Raw genomic sequence first — 18085 nt, 5'->3', positions numbered from 1 at the left:
CCCTAAGCCTTAGTCTTCTTGACCCAGACAAAACTACTTCCCTTCTAGTGGATTTCTGCATACGTCTCTGTGGGAATCAACTGTTTCAGCCAAATAAATCTCCAGCACTCAACAAGTTTCCTGAAATACCTAAACTGCTGAGCTTACGATGGAAGACAAACAAAGCCTGAGGCTGTGATGTAAAGCATTTTACACCCTGTCCTCTTTTAATTATGATTTCCATCATAATGTTGAAAACATGCAAGTGCACAATACACTGACAGTTTAGGGGCCTTGGCAGAATCTGACTGTACACCCCTATTAAATTCCTTAAATTGGTGCCTAGTTACCATTACACTTAAGGCAGCAATGGAAAAGACAAATCATCTTGGATCTGATTCTGAAGTCTCTCCTTGTAAAGGACTTGGTTATACAGCAGCTGACCAAGCAGTGAAAAAGTATTTATTTAATGCTAACCAGTAAATCCAACCCAAAGCAGTTGTGACCTAAATGGCTACGTGAATGTTTTCAAAAGATTTAAAGACAACAACTTTGAACGGCACATTTGGTTTTTTCAGAAAGCTGCAATGAACCTGTCCCCAGCCATAAATTTAAGAGAAGCAAGTCCAGCAGTAATAGGCAATAAGTGTTCCTTAACTTATTCACAAATAAGTAATAAGTGCTCCTTCAGCAATGCTTTAACAAGTAACAATTATATTATAAGGCACCCTCACATGAACAGCAAAAACCTATTTCTATTCTCTCTCAGACAAAAATTGCTAGGGCTGGTAGAGCTGGTTCCAAGATGACAAACCTTTCACTCTGCACAGCAGGAACATGGAGGTTTTTGCACAGCAACAGCAGATTATCAAGTGTATCATTCCAAAAAAACTTATGTATTGTATCAGTGGTCTGCAACCTAAATCTGATTTTAGACTATAAACTTTTTGTGATACTGAGAAATATAGTTCATCTGGGTCAGATTAATTATTTCAAATACAAAATAGATAGAAGTTGATTTGGAGAGACTAGAAGACATTTTACTCTGTACTACTTTGGTCATCCTTACTGCAAGTATCCACTGAGAGAGACAGATAGATATACATGTCTGTATATAGATATCTACCTGTCAGTAGCTTTCCAAGCTTGACCAAGATTCTGACAAGCTTTGGTTCTCATTTATTTGTTCTTGAACAAACTTCTTTACAAGTCAAACACCTTAACACTTAATAATTAAAGCATATTAGTGCATATGTATGTTTTTATGTAACTGAAAATCCCTACCAATTCACTTGTCATTCAGAGCAAAACATTGATTAAATCTGGCTCATACATACTATTATAAGAAAATGACAGAAAAATAGGTTTCTATGTTCGATTCTATGTGAATGTAAAACATTTACCTGTTTTATGGCAAAAATATTTTCATTACATGCTATCAACAAAGAATTGTTAAATGGTAGCAATAACTGAATGATTGACAATGAAAGTTCAGCAAAAAATAGGCAAGGAAAGACTGAACAGATCCTGTCTATCCTGCCTCTGAAAAAGCCTTATTTTTCTACCAAACTTACATAACAGTGCTTTCAGATTAAACATTAGAAAAAAAAAAAGCAAGCTGTTATGAGAGTCTTCCCTCCAAAAGTGTTCAGACTTGCACAGAAGAGACCTCCCTTTCCAAGAAAAAAAACAGTCTCAATCCCAACCATCTGGCTTTTTGCAAAGGGCAAATCTTCACAATTCAAGACACAAGACTAGAGCAATTTTTCCATTTCACAATTGAATTTAGTAAGTTTAGAAAGGAAAGCTGTTTCACACTATAATTTTGGGAGGTGAAGCATTCCCTGACAGCACAAGACCCTGCTGGAAAATAACTCCCCAAACCCTGACCCAGCTCGGTCTGTACTTCTGCTTCTCAGTTCAACCAACATACAGCTACACTCCCTGGGGCAGTCAGAGACCCCAGCCCACCTCTGAATGTTTGCTGATGGTGCCCTCCAGGTAAGCACACCACAGATGATGGTCCCACCCCTCAGCTCAGGGAAGAAGTGACCCACACATGGTCTGCTGAGCCCAGAGCAGAGCAGGGAGGCACTGACCACTCCAGCTCAAACAGGAACCTGCCATGCCTCTCACAGCTTTTTCTGCCTTTGGTTGTCAAAGCCAAACCTTCTCCCCTACCTACCCAAGAGCAGACTAAGGACATATAGGTGACTTATTTTTTTTCTTCCCCTCCTTACATTGCTGAAAGCATAAAACAAGTAATGCAACTACTTACAGTTTTCTGGGAGTAAGGAAATAATTTCTTCTCCCAAACAATATAAGAATTAGAGACAGCTCCAGATTCCACCTTACAGAAACACAGTAGCAAAAAATGAGTGCCTACTTTACAAACAGGAATAAACCCAGACACAACCCTGTTACCGGACTACTTGCCTAAAGGGTGACAGGAGAAACTCAGCATGAGAAATCAGGCCAAATACACTGCCCAGTGCATTTTCCTTCACTTCATATCTGGCAAATGCTACTACAGACAATGGATAATGCAAGGAAGTCCTTACAGCAGCAAAACAGATACTGCAAGGGAATCCTCACAGAAGGGAACATCATTGCTGCTGGGCACTTACTGCCATGCAAGTACCAGAACCAGTTCTCTCCAGTTACAGTGAGGTCTTTCCACAGAGATTGTACCTGTATTTTCTTCTTATACACAGTTCCAGCTACTCGAAATCCTCATATCAACCAAGATCTGAGTATCAAATCAGGACAAATGCTTTCTTGTGAGGTTGTGTGACATTTTCCACTAGCACTTAAAGGAGAAAGGTACCATCACCATGTTCATCATAAAATTTCAGCTGTACATTGTAATAGGTTTCTATTCTGCTCTAATGACACCGCATGCAGACTGTACAGCTCTCAGGGATGGAATTGCGTCATAAAAAAGCCAAAAAACTTACCATTTTTAACTTGATCTTCTGGACTCAAATTCTGAGAAGAATTTCCAATTAGAATGCATCTGCAATAAAGCAAAATTGAATATTAAAATTCCCCTTTCCAACAGTGTGTCACTTATCTTAATTCTCATCCTTTTTAGCAGCTTGTCTTTAATTTAAAAAGAATATGCCAGAAGGCTAATCTGTCTGTACAGAGTGCCAAAACAGACAATTTTCTCCCTCGGCCCAAAAAGCAGCCCCAACAAATTTCAGTAGTTGAATGTTTAGTTCAAACCAACATATGACACACATCTATCCGTAAGAGTCTTTTCTAAAGTCCACTAACCCTGGTCTGACAAGCCTGTATAAACCAAAAGTGGATGTCTCGTTTACCACACAAAATATTTTTGAGAGAGGACTCAAAAGCAAAAAAAAAAAAAAAAAAAAAAAAAAAAAAAAAAGTGTTTACATTCAACTAGTTCTCTGCTTAAATATTGAAGACTATTTCTAAACAATTTGCAAGGTCAGATTAGACCTATATATGCCAAATAAAACCAATACACAGTGATAGGAGCCGCAGCCCATGCACAAAATTTATTGTGTGCTACCGTTTATAAAATACTTGAATAGTTCGGAACATGCATAAAATTTCCAACTTAGGGTATGTACAGATTGTAGTTTATGGCAAACAAACAAAAAACCCCCCATAAAACAAACAAAAACAGAACAAAAAAAAAACCTGAAGAGATGAACTCTAGTGACATAAGTTTCAAGTCGTGTTCCAGGGGATGAGAAGGACATGTAGCAAATGTCAAAATATATAACAAAGTACACTGGCAATCAGTACAGTCCATTATTTGTGAACAAATTAGCACAGGGCTTCAATTTTTATTTTAACCAAGCAGTCCTGTAGATACCAAAATACATGCAGTCTCAAGTTTACACTTTCACTAATGCCTTAGCAGTTGAACAGAGCAATTGCTTACGCGCTGCTGTGCTTAAACAAAAAGTATGTCCGATACAGTTCAGTTTCCTTTACAGATTTAAAAATAATAAAAAGCTTGCAGCTATTCAGCCCAGTGATTATTAGCTATTTATGCAACCGTAATACTCACAATAAACTAAAAGTACCCATAACATCTAGGTAACCTATAGATGTACATCATAGGTCTATATATTAAATATTTGCAAAATGAAAACATGCATACACAAAATACAATGCCAAGCTTTACAGACTTGATATGAATCAAAATTACTTAAACAATGTACAAAGTTCAATTAAAAGTACCTTAAAATTAACACTTCCATATTTTTCTTACTTTTAAAATTAGTATATATAATTTTTTATTTAAATTCAAGGTGGGGAAAAGTCTTGAAAAAGCTGGGCAAAAAAGTTTCTAAATTAAATATTTTTTTTTTAAATCTGTGTTCAAGTAATAAACATTCCTACATAGAAATCTTCTGATAAGCTGTAACTAAAAAATACAGTGAATACAATATAGAATTAGCAACATCTAAAGGAGTAAACCTGAGGTCAGCATTTTACAGAATGACCAACTGAAATTTTTTGGCATTTTTTCTGTTATTTAAAATACAGTTTTTGCAGCCTCAGATATTTTAAGACCATTCTAATCTATAATTTTAAAGACATATTATGAAACCAATGTCCATTAATAAATAGTTAGCTCTTAGGGTTGTATTTTAATGTCTGATTTTAAAAAACAAACAAACAAACAAACAAACTACCTCTACTGAAAGAAAAATCCCATTTGTAAACTTAAAAGTGTTGACAACGTAAGCATAAGATGCTATCTAGGTGTGCTTTAGTGAGAACAGTCCGATCCTTCCCCCAGATCTCTTCCGAAGCTGCAGCAGCCAGTGATGGACGTTGGTGTGAAAGGGTGAGGCACACGCTCCAGGAGCTTGGGTCACCGTGTAACAGAGGGGCTGTTGTCTCAAAAGCATGATGGTCTCTCTACAGTGGGATCAAGTCAGATGGTTTTCCACCTCATCACTTTAAGTGATCCCCTATTTCATTTGTTGTCACGTCAAAAAGCAGTTATCTAGGAATTCTCAGGCAGGACATGAGTGAGTAAACCAGAAGCTGATGTGGTCACTGTGCATTGTCGTTGCCAGTTCCATTGTTTCCATTGGCATTTGCTGTGTTTATGGTATTAATACCATCTTGCTGAAGAGTATCTTTTCTTGGTGGCATTCTCTCATTGATCCTATCCAAACCTTTTGCTTCTTCAAAACTGCAGATTCTATGTTGCGGAGAGAATCCTCGTATTGCTTAACAAAATGCAAATTTGATATGTCAGTAATGGAAAAAGAAGTTGAAAGCATATACTTTTTCTAACGAATGATGTTTAAAAAAGATAAAAAAATCAGGCAAAGAAACTTATGGCCCTGCAACTGTATTGCTAAAAGATTTTCTAACCTGCTTTCCTGACATGTTCACGCAATCATGATTTCAGTTCATTACAAGGAGAACAAAGTATGGCAAATATTCTGCAAATAGGAATCAAGGGATTTAAGCCCACTTGATTGCTTCTGCTTGTCCCTGGTGGGGCCAGCTATCACCGCTGTGCTTCTGCTGCCCAGCTCATTGGGCTAATCTTAACATCCCCCTTCTCTTCAGGGCAATGTCAGTAAGATCTAAGCAGCACAGCAAGTGCAGTGGAGGCAAAGCAGCAAAGGGTTACAAAAGAATTGGCAGATTTACATTCTGCACACGCACCAATGGCCTGATCCTGCAGTTTTCATGCAGGCAAAACTGCAGGATGTGGTTCACACTGTGCTAATCATGTGGATGATGGAAATGGACACAACCACAATCACCAAGTTAGCACTGTGGTTCAACAATGGTATCACTTAAATACAGATGTATTTAAAGTAAGTATAGAAAATAGGTATTATTTTGCTACTGATTATTTTGATGAATGAGGTCTGTAGTTGAATTTACACCTAAAAATGGCTGACCACATAATAAGACTGAAGTCTTTGGGATGAAATAATTATTTGGAGATTTAAGTACAGCTTTCCACTCACAACAACAGGACCTCTTGCAGGTGTGTGTGAGAACAGAATATGGCACTTGTTTATATTTTTGGAGATCTGACTTCCTTAATTAAAAAAACAAAGAATACAGTCATTAAATGGTGCTTTGCAACTAAATCTGAAAAACCTCAGAGGCAGCTCTCTCAACGCTACGCTGTTTGTCATTCACTTCACTGAATTCTGAGCAAGAAGAAACGAAACTCTCTGAAAAGAAACTGATGGCATTTTTCTCAATATCACTAACAGAGGACATATATACAACTTATTTAGCACAGAAGCACTAATAATCCACTGAATTTAAAATGGCTCATAAATACTAAAAATAAATTTGAACAATAAATTATATTCAAAATCTGTAAGAAAAAAGATATACATCTTGCACTACCAGATATCATAGAAAGTTTAAAAAAATGTTCAAAGCCATTAAATATATTTTATGAGAAAAGGCATGCATAAACAACCCTCCTTCCACATATAACATCCCCTCCCCACAATAAAAAAAAACCTTCACTTGAATGCAGAAAAAAAAAACCACTAAACACTTCTATTTTTAAGAACTTCAAGACAACATCACATATCACGACATGCTATATACAAAAACCTACATCATATTCTGTAAAAAAAACCAAAAGGAGACCAAAAACCCCCAAGAACTTCCCTAAAATATTAAAGATAATCATCACCCTAAAGCCAGAAATGAATGTTACATGTAAAATAGATGAATCAATGCAGTTGATTCATCTCTGCTTGTGCAAGTTGAAAATAAAACACACCCACACAGAATACTTTTGAATTCCCTCCCAGACACCACAGATCTCTGCCAAGGGCAAAGACTCTGATCATACCTTTTTCAGCCTCAATTGCCTCTACAGTGGCTGTACAGAAGTGAGCAGATGCATGCAAAATGAATGAGAAAGATGAAGAGTGTAATATCGCACAGCAGAAAAGGCAATGATCAATTTAATATAGTATGCTACGCCAGATTAGATTACAATTAGTTAAAATGACTAGTTTTTGGGGGATTGTTTTCAGGACTAAGTGAAACTTTTCCTAAATTTTAACTAATAGAGTTTATCAACTAAAAGCCTGTCAAAGTAACACTAATGAACTGGTGTTATTAACTATACATTTCTGTAACTTTTGGGATTTTAAAGACAGCAACAGAAAACTTCAATTGATGCTAAAGTTGTGGTATGGTTTAAAAAAATACTAAAAATCTATTTGAAACTATTTCTGAAGATTAAAATGCATTAGTGATATTCAATAAATTACCAGTTAATTACAAAAATTACACTACTAGCATTCTAATAATAATAAAAAATTATTTTTCTCTTTTTCTCCCTGAAGTTTAATTAGTACTTCAATTTCTCACAATATTTTAAGCTAAAATGGACATCTCTGAGAACTGAATCATGAAATTTAAGCCAAAGAAGACAAATCTAGAAAGTCATATTTACAAAGTCTTGTAAATTGTTTAGTTGAATCAACAAAGTCTACAGCAGGAAGAGGTTTGTATTTAACATAGTCTTAGTGGGTGAATTAATGTGAATAAGAACATCTAGCTCACTAGCTGCTTTTCTAACTAAATAGCTATGACAACTGCTTTAATTTCTTATGTGTAAGATCTTTCTTTATAGTTTTAGCTCTAGATGGTAAAGATTTAACATAAGGTTATTATTACTATTACAACCGGAACTGTAGCTAAGTCAATCATGGTAACAACTTTTTACCTCTACTATTTGCCACACCTCTAATAGCACAATTTCAGAAATAGTGACAAAAAATAGCTTACATAGTGGCAAACCTACTTGTGTAGTGCTTCGTACATACTGTTAACAACAAAAATCAATGGCAGAGTATTCAAGCATGTACTGGGGAAAAGAGCTCTATAAGAAAATAGGGCATTAGATGAGAATAAAATTCTTGAAAGAGATTTAAGTTTATTATTTCTCACTTCCTATCCAACAAAACCAATCACCTACATTATGCCTACACTATGTTATGTATGAATTGCCTACACTATGTTTTAAGCTCATTGTTGCATAAGATTCTAATTTCCACTAAGACAGTCTAAAAAAAATTGGATACTTGCATTAAGTAAGTATCCAATAAATACTATTTTATTTCAAAAAACAATATTAAATACTTAAGGAAAATGCAGCATTTTGAATTTCATATATTGCACTTTCCATGGAAGAAAAAATGAAAAAAATGTTAAAACAGTTCTGCACTTAAATCTACAGAGACAAGGACAATTCCAGAATTAAATCAAAAACCCACTTGAATGGTTGGTTATTTATGTTTACCTTAAGGGAAATAAACTTTCTCTATTTCTAAAAATAAATTCCTTTAAGAATTGTTTTAGAAAATCACTAAATACATACTTTCAAACTATAATCAAATTGCCATAGAAATATGAAACTATATTAAAAAAACCACCTCTTTCCACCATTTCCTGTTACCTGTGGAGTCTTTGTTTTCAATCTTTTCCTGAAAAGATCACGAATACTGATTTATCTCTGCAAATTATGTAGCTTGGTCATAAATAAATTTCAGAATTTACCCCTAGTTCACACTACTTGTAGAACTACTATTCCAAAAAGACCTTGGAATATTCATCACAGTTAAGAAAAAGATAATTTTCAACTTGACATAAAAGAGCAAACTGACTGGAAAATACAAGCACTTAAAAAACCTGCAGAGACTTGATTTGGAAAATCATTTTGTTGGATTCTTTTTTGCAGGTATATCTAAATTAAAATGTCATTCTTTGTAGACTTTGATAAACCTCAAATAAATACTGGATCATATTAACAGGTAATTCTGAAGTTTTTGCTCTGAAAATTCCCAACTGAGAGCTGATTTTAAGTAACAGGTTTCAATGGCATTTATATCTTTAATTTCAGCTTTCCCCTTGTTATGCTTAATGGATGGATGTGATAGAAAATCCTTGCCAATTTTCAACATAAAAACAAAAAACTATCTTAACTGCTTTCTGACTAATAGCAGGGGCTATTGATGTCCATGGCAGTACTTCAAATTTTTAATTTAGACTGTTTAGTATTTAGTGATTAGTTGCTGAATAAAGCTCTAGGTGTTTTGTCAGTTTTTAGCAGATATTGGCTCAATTTGGAAGCTAGTTTCATTGAATTCAATTCACAAAATAAGTCACTAGGAAATGTTATTTTAAATAATGGTACTTTATATGATCTTTATTATTTCAGCTACTGTAATGCAAGCAACAAAAATAATAAAAACCAAATTTACATTTAAAAAATCTAGAAATATACAAAAGCCATGATTTTCCAAAGTCTGTTTTTATCCTAACATTAAAGCTGTTCAAAAGTAAGCTATGATTAATTTTTAAAAAGTATATCCATATATTCATGGGAAAAAAAAATCATACATTGACATCTCCCATAGGATGTAGTCGTGCATTTTTTTCCAGAATTATGCTTTTGAACTGAGCTGTCTTTGTTTAAGCCCTTGGCTGCAGTCTGCATTTGTCATTCCCCCCTGGGCTGCTCTGTGCTGCAGTGAGGATCTGTGCTGCTGCTGCCGGGCAGGATGGCAAAGCCACCAGGCACTCCCTGCTCCAAGGAGGAGGAGGAGGAGAAGGGCCAGCAGCTCACAAACACAGCAGCTGGGCTCAACAAAGTCCTGACAGAACAATGGTATTTGCAAAGACCCAGTATGGAAAATGTTACTGACATTAAGAGCTATCATAGGTATATATGCAAAAATTGCATGTGTGTATATCTATTTGCCCTGATAAAATAATTTCAGCTCAGCTCTCTAGAGAAATGTAGATATAAACTCCAATTTCTTATAGCTTTCAAAGCTGCTCATAGATTTAACAGCAACCAAAGTGCCACTGAAAAATGAGCATTTTCAAGACTGAAACCAGGAAAACCTAGGGCATACTGGTCAACTCTATGTATTTTTAAGCCAACAAAAGAACAGAATAAAAATTTACTTAAATTAATACTATGTTCTTTTATTTTTGCAAGCCTAGACTAGTTTAAATTATTGATAGTATACTGATCAAAATAGTACAAAATACTTCAAAGAGTAATTAAATATTTGCAGTAAAATCCTAAAATACTATCAGTGACCATATTTTTGTCAAGAATGGAAATTCTTACTACAGTGGTTTATAAAATGGTCAGTTAATGAAGTTTTATTTCATTTTTGGTTTACTGCCACGTTTGCAATTGAGCATTATAGTTTGAGAACTACTCTTTTAAGACTGAAACAGTAACATCAGTCTTATCAGTAAAAACAAGTTACTTCAGTTTAAGAACCAACAGTTGGGATGATTTATTCTGAACAATCAACATGACTAAAAAAAAAGAGGTATATTAATGTAGTGCATCAGGGAATATTGCCATCAAAAGTTTTTGTCAAGAAAAAGCCAAAACCCACAAAAATCCAGAACTGATTTTGCATACTTTCCAAATGTCCCACATCTTCAGTAATGATAGAAAGTCATATGCTTTATGTAAAAAAACATTTTCTAGTCAGTTTGATCCTCTCTGATATTTGTAATGCAACATGGATAAAAATTTGTTAAATGAGTGAGAGGAATGCAGACTCATTTTTTAAGCATAATAAAATTTCTTATTAATGAAAATTGAAGTTAGAACATATGCTTTTGGAATAGTTGAATGGATTAGGAAACACACACCATTTCTTGTTATAGACACAAAACAATCACATACATACACTGGACATATAAACTTACTTGCAGACATTATATGTCCACTGAAAAATTATTTAAAATGTAACATTTGTGTTTCAAAGCTATTAAAAACAGCTTTGATAGTTTAATAAAAAAAACAAAGCTATTAAAATCCAGCTTTGATAGTTCTATAGAAAATGTGAAAGGCTTTTAGAAAACTACATATAAAATATATGGAATTCAAATAAACAGCCTAAATCATGAAATGAGAAAGGCAGCTACTCTTGGAAAACAGACTGTGTAAAAGGTGGTATTCACATATCACAATCTTTCAATAGTTATAAAATTCAGTGTTCCCATACTAAAGTTTTATATTTCCTAGTAAAGCCTGAAAGTGGCCAATAAAAAGTCCTTGAATATGTTAAGAGTGCTGCTGATATGAAGTCCAGTTTCAGACTGGTGTTTTTTTAGTTATTCACCACTGTGAACAGAAAACATGGACTTCATTCTTTTAATACACTTGGTACAAGCTCATAGCATCCTCCCTAATCCTAGTTAATCATTATGGGCCCTGTGAAAAATATGATCCAATGATTTAACAAACTAAAAAAAAGAATAAAAACCTTTTACAAAATATTCAATGAGCCAGATTACAGATATATTTTGTATAGAGTTCTTTTTATTTTCATGCAAAAAAAATATATGCACACTTAATAACACCCTTTTATTTTGATTTATTTACAAGTTTTAAATTCAATCCCTTTATTCTCAACTGATTTTATAACAAATGATGGAATATTTTTCAAGTACATTATTGTTCAGAATGCACAGACAATGTGCAGTAGCAAATGCAGCAAACCTCAAAAACAAGGTGCTACAACATTGCTTCTACATCAAGAGACAGACAAGTGTCTGGGATAGTGGTTTAATTTTAACACTTATACAGACATACATCTATACCTAAAGAGAGACAGACAGATCTAAGAAAGCAGCTACATCTGCAGAGGAAGGAAACAGCATGTTACAAGGACAATTCAGGGAGGTCAATTATACATAGAACATTTGACAAACAACATAGAGAACAAACTTTGGCATTAATTACCAGGGTACAAAACATAGCACATTCCAATCTGTCAGTGGAGTGTAATATGGAACTATGCAGTCTGTAGCTGTTTGTTAATATTAATATCAACAAGTATTTGACATTGTCAATGAAAATACTAACACAGCTATAATAAAACCATTTTAATGGACAGCACACAAGTAATGATGCAAAATTACACTGCCATTTTTGTATCTGTAATGATTAAATGCCTTAATATGAGATATATAAGGTCACCCCACCTGAAAAATCATAAACTAAGGAAGCTCAGAGTCTGAAAAACACAGCCTGACACTGCTGAACTAATTGGCTTTTAGTTTTATACCCTGGTTAAGGATCCATTTCACATTGCCTGATTAACACATAACACTATGCTTGTATCAGCCGCTAAGACAAGAACTGAAAAGCATAAGAAATTCCCTGCATGCATTATGTGTGGTGTTAGCAAAAGAGTGAGATGTGCCCCAGTCCATCTGAGGCACAGCAAGTTGCATAACATCATTACCACTTTGCAGGGTCTGTCGTCCTCCAGCCAACACTCCACTAGGTAACATTCCAGTGGGAGTCAAACCCTTGAGTGTCAGCACACTTTCACTCTCCTCCCTGTGTGAAAAAAACAGTAACAAAGCCTTAAATATCTGCAGATGGAAACTTGCATTGAAGTAAAATAATGGATGGGGAAAGGGAGAGCCTAGTTTTGTTGTGTTTTAGGCATGTCAAAACTGAATGTAAATTCAAATTCCAACACTTTAAAGGCGAAAATAATTCTATTCTATTCTATTCTATTCTATTCTATTCTATTCTATTCTATTCTATTCTATTCTATTCTATTCTATTCTATTCTATTCTATTCTATTCTATTCTATTCTATTCTATTCTATTCTATTCTGGAGTTATAAATGCTGGCTACTTCTGAACCAAATTCTGAGCAGTTATTCATATGCAAGTTTATTAGCTTTGAAATGAGCACTGAATGCCTCATGAGGTACTGAACATATCTCATTACCATAAAACAATCTCCAATTTTGTTTTAAATGTCTCTAAGTTTGGGAAATAACAACTTTAAAAAATTACTCCTATTTAAGCAATTATGTTCTGTGGAAAACCAGACATTTTGGGTAAATAGGATGATGTTAAAGAGGATGGGGTATTTTTTAAATAGCTGAAAAGAAACAAACCAAAACTGGAAATAAAACCCCTCTACTCCTCAAGTTCCTGGTATGTCAGAAATTTTCAGAATCAGTCCTGACCTCCTCCATTACACCCTTGATTTCAGTCTTTCTGGTATTGCTTTTCCAACACTCTCAATTAACAAACAACATGAAACTAAACTAAGCTAAAGATCATGTTCTCTAATTTCTTGAAACGCCTCAAAAATATTCTTTAACCAAAAATTTCAACATCAACAGGGTGCACCAATATCCAAACAAGATTCTGATGCAGTGATCTCCCTGAAAAATCTCTGGCATTCATTATCCTGAAACAGAGATGTTTACTTTGCATATGAAACAGGGGTTTAGGAAAGCAGAAATCATGCAAGTACCTGAGAACAGAGAAGACTCTTGCCATCTTGCCAATTGCACGAATTTTGTTCCTGATTATTTCTTTCCTTGCGGCAGCTGTACCTACTTTCAATAGAAAGAAAAAAAGAGTCTCAAGCTCATGAGTATGTAGAAGGTCATATTTTAAAGTGCATCAAATTTAACACAACTGTTTAAGTTCAGTACTCTTCACAGAAGGTGAGTACCCAAACACTTAAGGGCACAATGTTATCAAATTAGAGCTTCAAAATGCCAGCAAAACCACCATCACCTCTGTGTCCACAAAACGCACACAAAAAAGTTCAGATTGTTCACAATTATTTCCTAAACCAGTAAGCATCTGAACTACCACAACTATGGTGTGGTACTATCATAACTCATTTGCCTAAATTTTACACTTTAAATTTTTAGTACTGATGTCTGTATATCAAGATGTAGGCAAGCAGCCCAATATATAAGCCAAAGAGATACTAAAGCCACAAAAAATAAAGATTTTCTAATTGTTACACAGCTGTTCAAGAGAAAACAGTGGTTTCCTTGTTTCTATGTCAGCTACCCAAAACATAACTCCATGAAAACTCCCCAGAAAATAAACAAGCAAAAAACTGCAGTGGTACCTTTCTTACCACTTAAGTCTGTGTTCCACATCATCTTAGGTTTGCATCATTTCCAGAAATTACAAATACCAAATATCTGGAGTAAATACTACACATTCCACAGGGCAGAGTGATACCACTTGTGACATATAAAAGTGATAACAAAATTCTGAAAGGAGGCTTGTAATTGGGAAGAAGAGCCACCTTTGCCTGCCTTGACAGGAAAATGGAAACACCTTTCGCCAACACTAAGAGTTTCTGTTTTGTTTCAATGTATAAAAGTCATCCTTCCCCTCATCTTACTTCCCCTTTGCCAACTCCTCCATTTTATTAAAACAGTAGAGGCAGGTGAGGAGGTATCAAAACGAAACTCCTTACTTCTCCTCAGCCATTAGACAAGAAGAGCATCAGTCACATCAAGGGAAGAATAACTCATACTGTGAACTGAACCACAGGGGACCAAGAGTGAACAAGCTCAGACAGGTCTGTTAGGTATTCCAGAACTTCCATGTACAGTGTTGTTCAGTCTTGGGAGAAAGGTACACAATAAGAAGTTGCCAACTAAATTGCAAGAATGTAGAAGAGAGGACCACAGAAGTGGGCAGAGGAAGAGCCACATGTCTAAAATTCGACTACTTGCATTCAAAAAGGGAGCCGTGAAAGAAACTGTTTTCCATCCTTGCTCACTAGCATGGGGCTTCCCAGTGAGAGTACAGACACTCAGGTACAACAGTCACACTTCTCAGACCACAGCTGCAAGGACATAAGGCCTTCTGTGGCACAAGAGTGGGTAGACTTTCCACCCCGAACACCAAACCAAATAAAATACAAAAGATAAAGCATTTAAGGGCAAAAAACAACAACAAAACCACACAAGACAGAAAAGGTGCAATGACAAAGAAAAAACGGGGGCAAGAGACAACCTTTCTAAGAATACAATGACAGAATCATGGGGTATGACAAATACCTGCTAGTACTCATAAACAAAATGAAAAAGTTTTTTTTAGACAATTCTAACCATCATCAAACTAAAAAAGTGACAAAACAGGTGGAAATAAAAAGTGACAAAGTAGGAAAAACTTGGAATAGGATAGTATGAAATATTAAATTTTTACTTAAAATACTTTCCTTGAAATTTCAACTTTTAATTTTTACAAGTTTAGAAATTTTTGCTTCGTCACTTTGAACTACAGAAGAGCCACTTGAGAATCTGAAATAAGGAGACTCTTACAGTTTGAAAAGATCTCTGCTAAGGGGGATGTCAAATATTTCTCTTTAAGTTCCTCAATTTACCTTCTACCTACACCAATTTGCAGGCTTTGCTGATGCCAAGCTGTAATGTGCCAATTGGAAAGACTTCAGGCAGTGCTAGTCCCTGTGCTTTAAAATGAGAAAAGTTGCTCTGGGGTGTTTGGTTTGTTTGAGAGGGTTTTGTTTGTTTGGTGGGATTTTCCATTTTTTGGGTTTTTTTTAAGATGATCTCTCCTTGCCCTGGCCCTTCAGCAGTAACACAGCCAAGACAAAAAGCCAAAGGCATTACTCCAGGGTGCAGCACTGCACTAATGTGGCCACTGAATCCTTGTTACTTAGAGAATGGCATTTGTTTGCAGAAGAATGTCTTGATTACACTCTAAATTATAGGATATGACAAAGAACTTCCCCATTTCCCATTCCCAATGCCTGCACAAAAAAACAAATTCTGAAAAGCTGACATGCCCCAAACAAAACTTTTGGAAACATTTCTATAATCTAATGCATTCCCAAGTATTAGAAATATTCTCTGGAACCAACAAATTTACACAGAGAGAAAAATTGTTATTAGGCAAGTAGTAGTCAGAAGAATTTGTCTGTACAGAACTATCTACCCTGTGATTTCTGAAAAACAAGTGACAGGCCATGAATTTGAGTTAGTAAGTAGGCTTCTTTTTACAATTTGTATCCAACCATCTCTAAAACAGCACAGAGAATGAAAAAGTACTTTTTTTGACATCTCAGTTAAGAAGACTAAATGTACTACACAAACCAGGTTTTGGAACATTTTATAAACATATTCCATGCACAACGTTAAAAAACAGCTCATGAGGAAAGCATTAAAGAGGAAGACAGACAACAGAAAATTCCCTACACATGCAGGACCAAAGATAAAATTTTAGAAGTAGGCAAAAGAATGAAATTCTACAAAAAAAGGAATGAAGAAAGGAGGAAAAAAAATCCATGCACAGAAAGACAGATGTCTTGAAGTATGACTTCTCGTAACAAAATACACAAGTCTTTATAAAATTCCCATTAAAATTATTAATAATCAAAAACTACTACATAATAACTCTCAATAGAAAGGTATTTTCTCAATAATACTTTATACTGTAGGGTTCTGTGAAGTCATATTTCAAAACATTCCTACTCTGTCTGGTCTGTACCTTTTTTATTGCCATATATGAGTCGCTCTTCAGATGGAGAGTCCAGAAAAAAAGGAAGTGAACGATGAAGAAAAAGGTGAATGAGACAAAAAATAAATATATTTAACTTGGCAGTGGTAATAAAGAAGGAATGGAGAAGAAATGTGAAAAAAATAAAATGGAAAATTGCAACACTTGAAAATGCATTCAAACAAGAAGTGGAATTGTTGAGAATATTTAAAATTTGACGAATAACAAGTGAAAGCTTGAAAGTCAACAGTTCAAAGAAAAATCCAACCACATAGAAAGATAAAGCATAGACAGTACCTAGGTGGCATAAGAGATGCATCAAGCAAAGAAATTGTTAAAGGAGACAGAAGAATAAAATAATTCAAATTAGAAAACTACAGACAGGGCATATGCAATCAACTGACAACTGCAACTACTCTGGCAAGCATAAATCCTAATGCCTCAGAATACCACCTAACCCTGCTTGGTGCAATTGCTTTATGTTCAGTTTAGTAGATTTACTTGAATAAAAAACAGGAATGACTGTTGGCAGGATCACTTTTGAGACTTCTTCCACGTTTTCACACTTCTGGCAATCATCTAAATAGCAGCAAAGCTGAAGTGACTCAGAACCAATGCACTCCAATGGAAAACACAGAGCTGCTTAGCACACCACTATTCTGCTATCAAATTTGATCACAACAGTTATCAAATGGTAAGAAAGGGGCTGTGTCACTAATGCCTTTATAAATGATCCTTTCTTGTTTCTTAAAGGCTGCTGAAAGTTTTCTTCCTTCTCCCCCATCAACAATTCACCAGATCAGGTCTGTTATTGGACGAAATGAAGCAAGTCTGAAAATTGTTTAGGTGTGGCATTAAGCACTTCTGTAAAAAGCCCAACAAAACTAAATGTAACATGCTAGGTCTTCATGTTACTGTTGCTTCCTAATCATCAGACTATAAACCATGCTTAGCAATCTACTGGATCACACTTTAAGAGAAAAAAAGATGTTATAATTCATTACATGAATACACATAATACAATATACATATAAAAGTTGTCCTTTAAACTCAAGCACAGACTTAAACTTGCATTTAATACTTTATTTATAATACTCTGCCATAAAAATATTGCATCTGATGTTCTCCTACATCAACTGTATTGAAGGGCAATAATTAAGAAATTTAGTGTATTATAATACATTTATTCTAAGTAGTAGCAAAGTATGTTTCAAATTTTAAGTGCCAAGACATTTGGTGAATTTTCTACTAAAAGTTTTTTTTACATTGAAATCAGACATGAGTATTTGCAAAAAGTTTGTTTCAAATAAAAATTACATGAGGATTTGCAAAGGTTACTATTACTACTTCTTGATCACAAACACAACTCCCTTCTCTGCCCCACCAAAAGCATTATTTTCTACAGAAAAATTCGAAGGTAATTTTGTTCAAATGCCAGGAAATTTAACACCAGTCTATGCAAACAACTGTTTACAAGTTACTACCATTAGGAAGATTTATGTATCTTAAAGTAAACCCTACCGTCAAATTGATCTTCTCCCTCTGTCATCAGCTCATCATCAGAGCAAATGCTCAAAACATTCACCAACATTTCTGTTACTGTATAGGAAAAAATAAATCTTAATTCATTCTGTGTAGAATTTAAAGTATTTCCATGCACACAAGATCTAGCTAATCCCCAGCAACTCTAGTGAATGAACTTGTCACAGCCATTGCTCAGTAAATCATTTCAAAATAAGTGTTTTTCTTGATGTGAGCTGTCACAAA

General features: G+C 34.8%; 1 protein-coding gene across 10 annotated transcripts in view; it reads right to left on the bottom strand.

Annotated features, from left to right (window-relative positions):
• Positions 1-18085, bottom strand: part of PPP3CB (protein phosphatase 3 catalytic subunit beta) — a 47671-nt gene that overhangs the window by 4032 nt on the left and 25554 nt on the right. Inside the window, exons 10-14 of one of the 10 annotated variants that reach the window (XR_008840854.1) lie at positions 17840-17917; positions 13299-13380; positions 12261-12358; positions 2937-2995; positions 2258-2329 (exon numbers count right to left, since the gene is read on the bottom strand). Coding sequence is in view for 8 of the 10 variants with exons in the window: in XM_056495322.1 (XP_056351297.1) it covers positions 5026-5204; positions 6818-6847; positions 12261-12358; positions 13299-13383; positions 17840-17917 (470 nt within the window). In the remaining 2 variants the exon portion in view is untranslated. Of the gene's footprint in view, positions 1-2257; positions 2330-2936; positions 2996-3480; positions 5205-6817; positions 6848-12260; positions 12359-13298; positions 13384-17839; positions 17918-18085 lie in introns of those variants that run through there. The other 9 variants (XR_008840853.1, XM_056495323.1, XM_056495322.1 and 6 more) reach the window with 9 other exon arrangements.

This window comes from Oenanthe melanoleuca, chromosome 6, assembly GCF_029582105.1.
Source record: "Oenanthe melanoleuca isolate GR-GAL-2019-014 chromosome 6, OMel1.0, whole genome shotgun sequence".
NCBI classification, from domain to species: Eukaryota; Metazoa; Chordata; class Aves; order Passeriformes; family Muscicapidae; genus Oenanthe; species Oenanthe melanoleuca.
The sequence above is the reverse complement of the archived record's forward strand: the minus strand, read 5'-3'. Positions and strand labels throughout refer to the sequence as shown.